General features: G+C 41.9%; 1 protein-coding gene across 2 annotated transcripts in view; it reads right to left on the bottom strand.

The window, feature by feature from the left end:
- Positions 1–15,426, bottom strand: part of LOC106568990 (serine/threonine-protein kinase N2) — a 56,899-nt gene that overhangs the window by 11,368 nt on the left and 30,105 nt on the right. For both annotated transcript variants that reach the window (XM_014139924.2, XM_014139923.2), the window contains exons 3-10: positions 9,738–9,892; positions 6,256–6,385; positions 5,787–5,932; positions 5,117–5,330; positions 3,042–3,227; positions 1,228–1,337; positions 621–764; positions 322–397 (exon numbers count right to left, since the gene is read on the bottom strand). In XM_014139924.2, coding sequence (XP_013995399.1) covers positions 322–397; positions 621–764; positions 1,228–1,337; positions 3,042–3,227; positions 5,117–5,330; positions 5,787–5,932; positions 6,256–6,385; positions 9,738–9,892 — 1,161 coding nt within the window. The remainder of the gene's footprint in view (positions 1–321; positions 398–620; positions 765–1,227; positions 1,338–3,041; positions 3,228–5,116; positions 5,331–5,786; positions 5,933–6,255; positions 6,386–9,737; positions 9,893–15,426) is intronic.

Below are 15,426 nucleotides of genomic sequence, written 5' to 3'. Positions count from 1 at the left end.
AAAAAAACTATACAACACAAATGCTTCCTAGCCTCCCAGGCATGCTTTCTGTCCCTAACACTAAATAACATCAAAACGAAATATAAATATATTTTTTTATACAACTTTAACTAAATAGAAACAAGCAAATCAGGTCTGAAAACTAACTCAAATGAAAACAGAATTTAAAAGAAAAATAGAAAAAACAAATAGAAATAAAAAATAATATAAAAACAAAAATATAATAATCTTTGAGGGGACTTCCTATTGAATATCAAACAAGATGTCTTCTACTTTGGGCCCTGTTATATATTTTTTTTTCTTCAGAAAACAATGATTTACCTTGCTGCTTTGAGAATATCTTTTTTTGTCTCTGCAGTTTGGGTCGCCTCTCAATGACAGGGTTGAAAAATGTGACCTGAACAAAAAGCAATAGTTAGGCTTACCAAGTAAACAGTCTTCATCATAGGAGGGTATCGATAACTGGGTCATGTTCATTAGGGCAAGCAATGGAAAACATTTTAAACCGCTAGCACCGAAAACAAAGAAGAACATTTCTTAATTGTACAGGTCCAGAGGTAGTCCCTCCCTGTTTCAGTCTGCTCTGAACACAACCCTGGTGTAGTGTCAAAGTGGGCTACCTCTGCAAACAGGGTTCCCTGGGGCTCCAGGTAGAGACACATGCCGTGACGCTGGTTGTCCAGGAAGTCCTCCAGTCGCAGGAACTTGACGGCACAAAGCGAGCGCCAGTCTCTCCAGTACACCGAGATCTCCAGCTCACGAGACTGCAGGTCAAACAACGCACACAAGGTTAAGCACACACATATGCAAGCAGAGTTAAAAACCCATGCGACATGTTCATGGTGCAAATAGATCTGTGCAGACAAATACCATCAACCTCATTATAATGTGGCAGCGTGATTGAATTTAAACCTTTCTTCAACAATGTGCATTACTAGAAGGCAATTAGTTAACTCGTCTGGTGAACTGAGCAATGCATAAATAGTAGTCTCCGTAAAACACATTGTTGTTGAAAATACCTAAATTTAAATTGCGCTGCCAGATGAGGTTTTGCTATATTTTCCGCACAGATCTGCGCTCTTTTGCATCAAGACAATTTGCCCATAGTAGTTAGCAAGCACAATAAGTGAAAAAACACACACACTAGGGTATTTAAAAAAGGAAAAAGTATACCATTATTCACTAATCAAAAGAACACAAAAAAGTATGTCTGTCTGTGTGTCATACCCTGTCTAGCTCCAGTGTAAACTTCTGATCCCATGACTGGTTACTGACAGGTCTCCAGCTGGTCTGTCCCACCACTGTGTTGTCCAACTTCAGCACAGCACTGATCTCACCTGGAGAGGAACACAAAGACGAAATACCATTTCCAGTCAAAAATCTACATATTACAGTATTGTTCATACATACATTGTTCAAGTGACATGACATTTAAATGAACATGGTGTTCTTTCTTTAGGATAAACTACATAGAGTGCTGCGGCTTTGTGTATTTATAGTTTTGCTCCAATCCATACTCTTAAGCTGAGGGGATGATGGCAGGGGAAAATCAGTCACTGGACAGGTTTAAGGTTTCTCTAATGTGTTTTTTTGTCAAGTATGCATATAGCTGCGTCGGAAATGGGCCCTGGTCAGAAATAGTGCACTATATATGGAATAGGTTCCATTTCAGAAGCAACAACACTGACTAAAAATATAAAACACAACATACAATTTCAAAAACTCTACTGAGTTAGTTTATAGAAGGAAATCAGTCCATTTAAATACATGTATTAGGCCCTAATCTATGGCTGTTGATTGTGACCTGTGGAATGTTGTTCCACTCCTCTTCAATGGCTGTGTGAAATTGCTGGATATTGGCAGGCACTGGAACACGCTGTTGTACACGTTGACCCAGAGCATCCCAAACATGCTCAATGGGTGGCATGTCTGGTGAGTATGCAGGCCATGGAAGAACTGGGACATTTTCAGCTTCCAGGAATTGTGTATGGGGCTCTGCATTATCATGCTGAAACATGAGATAAATGGCACAACAATGGGCCTCAGGATCTCATCACGGTATCTCTGTGTATTGAAATGGCCATCGATAAGGTGCAATTGGGTTCGTTGTCCGTAGCTCATGTCTGCCCATACCATAACCCCACCGCCACCATGGGGCACTCTGTTCACAACGTTCAGCAAACCGCTCACCCACTCAACGCCATACACGCTGTCTGCCATCTGCCCGGTACAGTTAAAACCGGGATTCATCCATTCAGAGCACACTTCTCCAGGTGCCAGTGGCCATTGAAGGTGAGCATTTGCCCACTAAAGTTGGTTACGTCGCCGAACTGCAGTCAGGTGAAGACCCTGGTGAGAACGACGAGCATGCAGATGAGCTTCCGTGAGACAGTTTCATCAGCTGTCCAGGTGGCTGGTCTCAGATGATCCCTCAGATGAAGAAACCAGATGTGGAGGTCCTGGGCTGGTGTGGTTACACGTGGTCTGCGGTTGTGAACCTGGTTGGCCATACTGCCAAATTCTCTAAAATGGAATTGGAGGCAGCTTATGGTAGAGAAATTAACATTCAATTCTCTGGCAACATTCCTGCAGTCAGCATACCAATTGTCTCCTCCCTAAAAACTTGAGGCATCTGTGGCATTGTGTTATGTGACAAAACTGGACATTTTCAAGAGTGGCCTTTCATTGTCCACAGCACAATGTACACCTGTGTAATGATTACGCTGTTTAATCAGCTTCTTCATATGTCACACCTGTCAGGTGGATGGATTATCTTGGCAAAGGAGAAATGCTCACTAACAGGGATGTAAACATATTTATTCACAACATTTTAGAGAAATACGCTTTTTGTGCGTATGGAACATTTAGGAGAGCTTATGAAACATGAGCCCAACACTTAGCATTTTTGTTAAGTATATGTATAAATATTGTAACATTGTAAATCCCTGGATTTCAGATGGTGATAAAAAAAATACATAAATGGATTCACTTATTGATCGAGGGCTGATAGTAGGAGAGACTGCTGGTGTTAGGAGACTCACAAGAGAGATCTTCACTCTTGGAGAGGTTCCGTGCACTGGCGCCTCGGTTGCGGTTCCCCCGGCTCATGAAGGAGGAGCGGGTCTCGCTGGGGCTCCAGCCAGGCAGTGGCACAGAACCGGCTTTTGAACGACCTGGAACGTTCTCAAGCAGGTCCTGGCAGCCCATGAGCCTGACGTCTAATGTGCCTGGGGAAGACGAGAGATTTTGAGAGGATGGGCAAAGCACAGTACTACAGAAATACTGTCCGAGACCTACCAACTTATGGTCATTTTTTTATGAGTACCACTTCAGCGAGGCAGCGAAACCCATGACGGCGTGCGTGCGACACCCACACTGCTCAAATCATAGGCAAATACACCTTTTTTAACCTGATAATGATGTTAGCAGACTGCCTCAGTAGAAATGGTAGACTATAGACTTATGGGTACTTGGTAATTGGCTGCTTTTCAGTAGCTAACTAGAAACACATTTTAAATGGACAAACAGGGCTCTGCCTAGGATTTTTTAACAAGGTGGTGCTGATGTTGACCTAAGGTGAGGTAGGGGAAATGTCCGGATGGGGTTAGTCAACCCTTAAATTATATCAAACAATTTAGCCAATACAGAAGTCTTGTGTTTGAGCCTAAATTAAATTGAGGTGGTATCAATGACACTCACATTTTTTGGGGTTACATTTCAGGGTAATGATTATTCTAGTGAATAGGTGTCTTTATGTGGATAGTCTAGTGAAAATGTAAACTGGCTGCTGAAATTGTGTTTGGGGAGAAAATTCTAAATAATTCAATTACTGGATGCAATGTAGTAGTCTAGCTTACAGTAGAATATTTGGAATATGAAACTACTGAACTAGGCTTATATGAGCTCCATCAAGTTAGGTCCGACTACTAGGCTGCCATTCATTCAACATGCCTTGTCATCATTGGTGAACTGACTACTATCACATCGTTAGCAGCCTACTGTTGACATACAATGACATCAAGAGGACAGATTAAGAATGGAGTCATTAACATAGACTGTTTAAAGATTAGTAGGCCTAACACAACTTTCTGTGAAGGATGGTATTAGTGGAACAGCTCTCTCTGCCATGTCGGTGTCATCCACGCAGCAATGCGCACTGAACTACCTCACCATTGCGCATTTCCTTGCTCGTCAAGGCTCTTGCGCCTACTACCGTTGCGGCCATCAAAGGATGTGCGGGCAAGAAAGCGTTCTCGCTTAGTTGACTAAACAACGCTGCAGCTAACTACCTTCATTGTAATGACTCCTTAGCTGAGAAGCGAACTATGAAATAATACTGGTTATGTGCTTGACAATCACATACAACTTTGGAAAATGTATTTGGCAAACAGTTTGTTCTCCACGTTCCCTACCCTTTTTCCTCACACATCAGTGGTATCAACGGACGAAGTAGAGAGCTGCCAACCAGCTCAAGGGAGGAAAATAGTTCCAGAGACAGAAGAGGAATGAACTAACTTGACCAGACCCAGCTGTTATTGCATTAATGTCTATGGGAGAGCCACCCCCTTAAGTAAACAAGGAACATATTTTTTTCTCCAACAATAAACACCCTGAGTGAACTATCTTCATTTATCCACCACCCTTGATAGGACAACAACTACGGGGGTTGGTCCGGAGTGGAGAGTTAGAGATTTTTTTCTCCTGGCCCAAGTCAAGTCCTCTGATTGGCTCAGCGCTAACTTCAAAATCACAATGTGCTAACTAGAAGCCTATTTTTGCCGATTTTAGGGTTGTTTTTCGTACCAACGTGCTTTGACCTCAAATTGCGTGCATGGTACGGAAAATGCGTGCAGGTTGGCAGGTCTGCTGTCTTGATATATTGGTAACGGCATACTTTTTAAAAGACTGAAATCCAGATGCCAGTATGTAAAACGCTAGAACTTGAACTCCGTGTGAACAACTCAAGTTTTTGCACAAATCTTCCATTGACATTAATACATGATTAAAACTATCGTCAAATTAAGCACGCATATCCCAAGTTAACATTCAGCCCTAAATTCAGAGAGGTTTACAGCATGAAAATGGTGACCACTGCTGTGGGATATCGGCGCGTTACCTGTGAGCGCGGCGGGCTTGGCCACGGTACTGTACTGGTTCTGGGTGGAGATGATGCTGGAGCGCGGGCTGAGGGCGGGCGAGGCCATAAGGGACAGCTCCTCCACTATGCTGCTGCTGCGAGGGTGGTTTTTAGGCAACTCGCTCAGCCTCTCCTCCAGGGAGTACTTGAGCAGGTCCAGCTTCTGACTGGACTCGTTGAAGCGGGCCTGGGCCTGGGGAGAACAGCAAGGTTAAAGGTCAAAACAGGAAAATCTTCAGTAGGCACAAAATGGGTGAAAGCTCTGAAACGGTGCAGGTACTCATTTTTGTTTTCAGTAAAATAAAATGAGTACCTGCACCGTTTCAGAGCTTTGTTTGCTCCCATACTTGTTTTTACAGAGCATGATCCAGGAAAAACACGTTAACAGAAAAGGTATTTTTAATCCTTGAGTTCATCCCAGACATTTGAAAGTGTTTGCTCCCATTTTGGGTATAAGTTTGTTGACAGTGAGTTGTCTAACAGTTTAGCAATAGCTTTAGAATACCTTTTTTTGGTCTAATTGTTCTTGGGGCCAGGGTAGGAGTGTTGACCTAGGATCAGTTTAGCCTTTAAGATCATAATTATATAGACAAGGGGGGGGGGTGATCCGAGATCAGCACTCTTACTCAAGTATGGCTTTGGTCTATACCTCTGAGTGTGCCCTCTTCTCTGTGACCTTGCCAGAGCCCAGGAGCTTCATGACATTCTTGGCGCCCTCGGCCACGGCTGACTCTATCCTGGCGTGGTGACACAGTTCCTCCACCCGTAGGTCCAACGGGCTGATGATGGGCTTGGCTGGAGAAAGAGGACCTTGTTAGAGTCTTATCAGCACGTTTTCGGCGATCAATTTCAGCAGAATCGCTCATCTTGATCACATAATGAATAGTTATTTCGGATGGAAGGCCATTTGTAGATCAGCAATTCTGCGTAGTTTGACTGCAATGTAGTTGTTCTCAAATACACACTGTGTGTGTGTCCATATGCGTCAAAGGGGATTACACAGGACAGGCCACAGACTCAATGAGTCACAGGCAGGTGTGTGTGTGTGTGTGTGTGTGTGTGTGTGTGTGTGTGTGTGTGTGTGTGTGTGTGTGTGTGTGTGTGTGTGTGTCTCTCACCCATGACGTCATTGTTGTCAAAGCTCAACTCGCTGGCCTGGCTGCCTTTGAGGATCTGCATCCTGATGAACTCGATCTTTGTTTTGCTGTCCTGGAGCATCTGTTGAGCGGTCGCTAACAATTTACGGTCCTGTTAGAAAAATCAAAACGCACACTATCAGGTATACACATCTAGCATACAGGCTAACTGTCCACATTTTATTTTACCTTTATTTTACTATGCAAATCAGTTAAGAACAAATTCTTATTTTCAATGATGGCCTAGGAACAGTGAGTTAACTGCCTTGTTCAGGGGCAGAACGACAGATTTGTACCTTGTCAGCTCGGGGATTTGATCTTGCAACCTTTCGGTTACTAGTCCAACGCTCTAACCACTAGGCTACGCTGCGACACCTATCTAGCATACAGGCTAACTGTCCACATCTAGCATACAGGCTAACTGTCCACATCTAGCATACAGGCTAACTGTCCACATCTAGCATACAGGCTAACTGTCCACATCTAGCATACAGGCTAACTGTCCACATCTAGCATACAAGGTAACTGTACAGTGTGACGTTCATTAGTATCTGATTCAAACAGCTTCATGAGAAAACATGAATACAACAACACAACACACCTGACCCAAATTCCACATCTACAAAAGTAGCCCATTTCTCTTCAAATCTCGACCTTAATTGGTGCAACATTTTTCAACGTGCGGATGGAAAAAGTTAATCACTGCAGATGAAAGTAGAATGTCATTGTGTTATCAGTGACCTTCGAAGCATGTACACACTGGCCCGTGGAGTAATCTAGTCGACTCCACCCAGAATTCCTCTGGCGGCGCATGCTATCCTATGCCGGTGTAGCGGGCAGGAAAGGCTTCCGTCTGACAGGCATTTCCTGGCTGACATCAGGCACTGCTATTTCCCACAGGATGGTGCCAATCTCTACAAGCGCTCCGGCAGGGGACCACTGACCGGGGGTCGTCAACATTCCACACCTTATTATACAGCGGTTAGCTCACACAGGGTCAGCTATGGCTGATTTTAGCACTGGGGTCGCCAAAATTCTAAGCTTTAGGGATGGGGAACTTTGAGGGCCACAACAAAAACATCTCAAATCATCATGAGGGGCCACAGTGGCTTGCAGGTCTGCGTACCCACATCCATACCCACACAAACAGTCAGAGCCTGCCCTAGCCTTTTGAGGGCCCTAATTGAAAATAAAGTTTTAAAGTTCATTTCCTGCAATTCTACACATTTTGCCATGGACATAGAGAAAATGTTGCTGTTTTAAAGCAAGTTTGCTGCAATTCTACACATTTTCCCATGTGGCGGAGAGAGGATTTTGCAATTGTATAACTCATTTCCTGTAATTCTGACATAGGTTAGATAGCTGGCTAGACTAATTTAGCGATCAAAAATGTTTTAGCTGACATGGGCCAACTGAGTGACTGTCAGTGACGCATAACCAGAGAAACTGCTGATGCACAAGCAAATTTTGAAAAATGCACCTTGTGTATTGTACGATTCTAAATCTCTCAACTGCAAGTTGAGACTCGGACTGAGTACTTATTTTTTTTATACAATGTTTTGGGGGGAAATTGATCGGCGGGCCTACAAAAGGGGGTGGCCCGCGGGCCCAGTGGCATCATTAGACCTGGGCTTCCAGGTCTAGTATGAGTTTCCATAACCACACACCACTTGCGCTTTGCAGTATAAAAATATATACTGACATTTTAATGATTAAAAAAAATATCTATACACTGCGCTAAGCAGTAGGCACTGCAAGAAGCCCCTGGAGTGACGTAGTGCCTTGTCGAGATATCCCAACGCAGTGGAGCGCTCACGTCTCTTGACCCCTTTTCCCACCCTTACAGCACCGGTTAGATGTCACTGTCATCACTCAGCAAAACGCTTGTCACTCAGTCAGAATCTGGATATTCTGAACTACTTCCGAGTGGCAAAAAAAAGGTTGGGGCAGCAGTGAATGAGGTAGAGAGGGCAGAACAACCAGAAAGTCAAAGTACAGCAGCAGAGTTAGCCACTGGTTTGTGCAGGGTTGGTGGTAACTAACTAGGTAGTCTCCCTCAGCATAAGAGTTGGCTACATAAATAAATATATGTGTGAGAGAGAGAGCGAATACAAAGCGTTATGTTTGGGGCAAACACAACATGTGTACTACTCTTTATATTTTTAAGGATTTGGTGGCTGCATCATGTTATGTTTTTTTTTTAGGTTAAAAAGAAACCAAATAGAGCTAAGGACAGGCAGTCTGCTTTCCAACAGACACTGGGAGACGAATTCCCCTTTCAGCAAGAGAATAACCTAAAACACATTCCTGGGTGGCTTAGTTACAGTTTTGACTAAAATTGGCTTGAAAATCTATGGCAAGATTTGAAAAAGAATGTCTAGCAATGATCAACTTGACAGAAATTGACAATTTTTTGAGGATAAATGGGCAAATATTGTACAATCCAGGTGTGCAAAGTTCTGAGAGTCTTACCCAGGAAGACTCGCAGTTGTAGTCGCTGCCAAAGTGATTCTAACATTTTTTTAATTAAAAAAAAAAATCTTTATTTTAACAGGGAAAACAGACTGAGACCTGGCTCTCTTTTACGGCTGTGCCCTGTGTAAACAATGTTGACATGTACAGTTTTAGGCATACAGACAAGAACATTTCAAACATACAACAAAGACACAATTCAAAAGAAACAATCACAGACAACATCATATTGATCCTCCATTACATTTTTGAAATGGGCAAGGGACCAACATGTATTGGCTCAGGGGGGGTTGAATACTTATCTAAATCAAGATAGTGTTATATTTTCCGTTATTACAAAAAATATATAATTTCTTCCCCTTTGTCAGAGTATTTGGTGTACATCGTTGACAAAATGACAATTAAATTCCACTTTGTAACATAACAAAATGTGGAAAAAGTCAAGGGGTGTGAACACATTCTGAAGGCACTGTATCTGGCATTACACTCTGAACTGACATTCTATTTGTAGGACGCGTAGGGATGCATTCTGTGCTCAGTCATTCATTTCAAGAGAGGAAGTAGTGATTACACAGGGAAACAATCTGTTCGCGCCTCTCTTTTATAGCTCAATGGGTGATACACTCTTCGTCAGACCTCCACACCCCAAAGTTTTTTGTTTACAGACCTACACAATGGCCTATTTTGGGATCAAAATGGCAAACATCACTGAAAAGTGACGAGATTGCATTCCTGCATATTTAGAATGGTGGTAACTGAGCTCAACATTTTGAATAATGGCTTTTGTGGTCTCTTAAGCTTTGGAAAAACCCTACCTGATTATTTACAAGAATGGTCAAGTGAACAAGAGACTGCAGGGAGGGACTACCTGGACTTGACCAATAAGACACACTCATTTAAAAAATAAATAAAGTTGAGAGCCCTAATGAACATGTCCCCTGAGTTCCCTACTGAAAATGACTTTATGAAAGTCAAAAGGTTAGAGGTCGTACCTTGGAGGAGCCATTGGAGTACATCTGGATCATGTTCTCTGCCCCCTGCTTGACCTTTAGTTCAATGTCGTTCTGCTTCTTCAGGGCGGCCAAGCGGCTGCTGCTGGTGCACATCCTTATCTCGCTGGCCGGGGTGTCCGGGGTCAAAGGGCACTCTAAAAACAAGGTAGAAGATCAGAAGGGAAGATATGAAGCTGGGCTATTAAAACTTAAAAAAGTGATTCTCCGATACTTTTAGCAAGGGATGCACGACATATCGGTGAACATATCGTAATCGGACGATATTAGCTAAAAATGCCAACATCGGTATCGGCCCGATGTCTCGTTTAATGCCGATGTGAAAAACCGATGTCAAAGCTGACGTGCATACCTATATAACGTAGGTACATGACGTAATGACGCCACGTAAAATTTGGCGCTACACGTGGAACACAGCATTCCTAACCTAGCCCACAATGTCTGCTGTGTGGATTGAGCAGCCAACAAGTCGAGCAGTCATTTGAAAGAGTAAGAAACTTTCAGATAATGGAATTCATTCCCCTTGACAATCAACCGTTCTCTGTCGTGGGTCATGTTGGCTTTCGCGATTGGTCGAGCACCGGTACACACTAACGTTACCAAGTGCGCAATCGATCAGATGTTGTCCTACCAGAGTTACACAGTAATAGCGTCACTGCTATTAGCTTCACAACATACTATGGAACACCGTTTGGGTCTTTGCGTGTCAAAAAAGATACATGTCAAATAACACTATTTGACATGTTAAATAAGCTTTTAATTTGACATGTTAAATAAACTTTTAATTTGACATGTCAAATAACACAGTTCTATTAGAATGTTGTGCTTTCTGAATTTGCACATGCAAGCCACGTGCCACCACTACTATCAGTAGCACTGTCAAAGCTGTACAAAAGTCTGCAAACAAGCAAACACCGGCCACGAACGATGTGTTTCCAATATCGCGTTGGTAATAAAGCATTATTTGTTCGACCGCAACTTCTGGAGTAGCTAGCTAGCACCAATACAACCAGCCTGAAAACAATAACCAGTAGAAACTGATGTAATTTTCACTATTCTTAGCAATGATTTAGGAATCCTTGTAAGTAAGTATTAGCTAGGTTGCTTCTATATCAAGGCCATCAGACTGTTAAACAGCCATCACTAACATTGAGTGGCTGCTGCCAACATACTGACTCAACTCCAGCCACTTTAATAATGGAAAAATTGATGTAATCAATTTATCACTAGCCACTTTATATAATGTTTACCTACATTACCCATCCCATATGTATATACTGTACGCTATACCATCTACTGCATCTTGATGTAATTAAATGTATCACTAGCCACTTTAAACAATGCCACTTCATATAATGTTTTCATACCCTACATTACTCATCTAATATGTATATACTGTACTCTATAACATCTACTGCATCTTGCCATCTTGATGTAATGTATCACTAGCCACTTTAAACAATGCCGCTTTATATGTTTCATACCCTACATTACTCATCTCATATGTATATACTGTACTCTTATCATCTACTGCATCTTGCCTATGCCGTTCAGCCATCATTCATTTATATATTTTTATGTACATATTCGTATTCATTCCTTTACACTTGTGTGTATAAGGTAGTTGTTGTGGAATTGTTAGGTTATATTACTTGTTAGATATTACTGCATGGTCGGAACTAGAAGCACAAGCATTTCGCTACACTTGCATTAACATCTGCTAACCATGTGTATGTGACAAATAAATTTGATTTGACTTGTTGTTTGTCTATTGAAATTGAACTTCAGTTCATGAAAAGAAATAGCTAGCCAGCTACTTAACCCTGTTGCCCAAAGCTAAAGTTATAAGCAGCCAGCTAGCTTCATCTGGCTAGTGAGGCTCGACCTAACCGGGTTATGTGTTGTGAAGTTAGCCACAATAAGGATTAGGCACAATAGTGGAATTTGCAGTTTGCCTTCAAAATAAAAGTACCTCGTTGGAAGTGATGCAGAAGGTTACAATTGTTGGAATCATGCCATATTTAGACTAGATAATGTTAAACAAGGTTGGAATGTGAAGAAATGAAATGGGGCATCAGTCTACTCGGTGACACCCACAGAACACAACTGAAGAGTTAATGCAAATATTAGCGTTGTAGCTCTTATCGCGGGACTGTGACTCTGTGAAATCACCTCCCCAGTCAGCCTATTGTTTGTATTGACATTCATATTGCACTGTACAGCTTTACCTAAGGATTGGGGATCAATGAAATGGGGTAACAGTCTACTCAATACATTTTTTCCCAACGTCCTCCTCAGAGTTATCAGACTCCAAAACATCCACGCAGTATTGTTTTTCCTCTGGAATAATGTTCAATACACATAGGTTGACAATAAATGTGGCTCAATTCACAGTTGTTTCAGAGTCCCACAATAAGAGCTATGATGCTAATGTTCTCTGGGTGTCACAGAGTAGACTGATACCCCACGTCATTGATACACAATCCATAGGTAAGGCTGTACAGTGAAATAAGTATGCCCCCAATGCAATTCTAAAGTATAATTCATCCACTGTGAATTCAACAGATTTGTCAAATTAACAAATGATTGTCTTTTGTTGATTTTATATAACAACAACATTCCAACCTCATTTAGTATGATCTATTCAATTATGGCATAATTCTACTATTTGTATTCATTTGCATCACTGTCAATGATATACTTTTATTTTGAAGGCTAACCGCAAAGTCCACTATTGGGGCTAATCCTAATTGTGGCTAGCTTCACATAGATGGTCCGACCACCATTAATCAAATAAGAACTGTCTTATAAATTAGGGTTATTTTAGATGATGACACCGAGCTATATAGTTAGCTAGCTAACGATAGCTACTGAAACGGATTATGTCGTTTTGCTATGTTTTTGGGGAAGAACATTGTTTGCATCCATGAGCTAGCTAGCTTCTTTTTTTTATGACTAGCACTGTAGGTGCGCGAGACAACTTACCAGCATCATAGCATACATATTGATGAATCCTTGTGACATATGAAATACGAGTGATAGTGTAATCAACGTATAATAACTACGTAAAATATTTATTAACGCATGAATTTATTATGTGATGTGCAGTCATATTCAGGTCCTGATTGGTCAACAAGCTTATTTGACACGTCAAATAGTGGCAAAGACCCAAAACGGCGTTCCATAGAAATCATGGTGGAAAATGAAACGACTGAACAAATAAAAAAAACAGCACAGCAAGTAAGTGAAAGAAATAGGTTTTGATTATGTTTTACTGGTAATGGGGACATACTTAAATGCCAACAAAATAACTTTTTGGCCAGCGTGGTGTGCGTGTGTAACCTTTATTTAACTAGGCAAGTCTGTTAAGAACAAATTCTAATTTACAATGACGGCCTACCCCGGCCAAACACGGACGACGCTGGACCAATTGTGCACTGCCCTATGGGACTCCCAATCCCGGCCGGATGTGATACAGCCTGGATTCGAACCAGGGACTGTAGTGACGCCTCTTGCACTGAGATGCAGTGCCTTAACACACACAGACACAGCGGTATTAACTGTATTTAACTGTACTAGAATCCTTAAAAAGGCCACAACATTTTTTAATATCGGTTATCGGTATCGGGTTTTTTGGCAAGGAAAATATTGGATATCGGTGAAAAATGCCATATCGGTGATCACTACTTTTAGCCAGTAATTCTGAAAGTAGTGGTCATGAGCCAAAAGTGGTCCCCGAAAATGGCGTGACTTGACTTTAACATTAATCTGAAGACTGTTATTTATCTAATTAACTATGTTTAGTTGTTACCCTATTAAATGAATCATGTAACAATTAACTCATTAGGATCTGGGGCACCACGAGAGCGGTTCTTTAAAGAGTTACCATCTCCCGAATTAAACTCTAAAAAGGTCTTTACCTATCACATCTATAAACCGTCAACTTATTAATCACAACCTCGTATCATATCATCATTTTGAACAGTCGTAACCTTGCATCTGCAAAAACCTGAGCCTTACTTATGATTCAGAACTACAAAAATTACATTATTTATTTACTAGCTAATTAAATGGGTACACAGGATAAACATACACACTCTGCACTGGTTATTGACTGGAGATGCTGAAAACAGGTCCCTAGCGGAATGACAACAGCATGGATGCTTGTTAAAGAAGAGATGGAGAGGGAGAGAGAGGGACAGAGACACTTAACATTGCCACATTCAGAAACTACTTCCACCTACAATAACCATATACTTTGCACACGAACCACCGCCCGCTTTGAGCAAGAAATCATAAATGTATTTACGTGAAATGCCTTTGTTCGCCAGGGATCTCTCGGTGACCGGGGCAGCCTTGGAAAGGGGGTTGTTTTTTTTGAGACATGCTTGTAAGGATCTGATTGTCTGAAATGGTTCTAACAACTCTTCTACTGTTGTCCTTCTTCGTAGTTGTCCGGTATCCGGTGACTTGTCGTGTAATCCTGAACAGAGTTGATTTTCCTTCCATTCGCTCTTGAAGATGCTTCTTTAAAGATAGGCTAGACAGCCGTATCGATGGTTCCCTAATGGGTTGATGAGAGTAGCGTAATGCGATGGTTTGAGCAGAGTAACAGGATGGTCCTACTTAAATTCGATTTAGAAGATAACTTACTTAAGACAGCTAATCAGCCGTACCAGTGATTGTCCGGGAGGTGAGTTTATCGTCTCCACCTCGTGTTGAGATTTAAAGTTCAAACCATTTTAAACGCGCAGCTGCAGCTTCACGATTTTCTGGTCCAATGTGTTTTTTTCTTAACCCATCATTTATACAGTTTCCTCGAGAGTGGCGGTTCCGGCAGGCTGGCACGCTCCCTGATCACACTCAGGGGCGGTGATTACTCACTGTGCAAAGTCATGGAAAACAACTCTTATAACTTCTCAAATCGCATCCCTCTCCTAACAAAAACACTTTCATAATCTTTCATAATCTTTCATTTTACATGCACAAGGCATCGTAAAATATATGCAGTGGGTATACTTTCCAAGTTACAGTATTTACTTCATACATTTTTTTATGACGTCACAAAATAAACAAAATTACATTAGTGTTCTATAGATCGCCTCTGACCATTCCCCACGTTCTCTGTTAGAAATATTGTTCCAGTATCTGCTTTTGAATGTGTTAAGAGTTTCAGCGGGAAAAAGGTCTGTTGAGACAAAGCACATTCCTTTGGTGAATTTGGAGAGCGCTGGCACCAAGTGACACCACTCCGGCCCCCAACGACTGGTGTTACCCATCCCTAATATGAGGAAGTGACAAAATGACTTAAAGCATTGGGATTTGTTTCGAACTGTACAGAAGTTAGGGGAACCCGCCGTGGCAGTCTCCGGAGTAAAACAAGCGTGAACTTGCTGAAAACTACATGTGACGGTACTGTACATGCAAATACGACATGCCTGTTTATGGTATGACTGAGAGGCCCTTTTTGCTCAATGCCCCCGATGTCTCTCAGGGTGTTTTGCCACAGTTGTGAGAGCAGTTAAAGTCGGGGTCTTGTTCATTAGGCACAAAACAGAAGAAAATTGCTACGGAAAATGAAGCGTTTCGTGCTGGACGACTTCAGGTAGTCCCGCCGTGTTTTTGTCAGTGTTTTGCTACGGTGAACCCAAATGAACACCACCCAGGAGCT

This window comes from Salmo salar, chromosome ssa14 (assembly GCF_905237065.1).
Source record: "Salmo salar chromosome ssa14, Ssal_v3.1, whole genome shotgun sequence".
Lineage (NCBI taxonomy): Eukaryota > Metazoa > Chordata > Actinopteri > Salmoniformes > Salmonidae > Salmo > Salmo salar.
The sequence above is the reverse complement of the archived record's forward strand: the minus strand, read 5'-3'. Positions and strand labels throughout refer to the sequence as shown.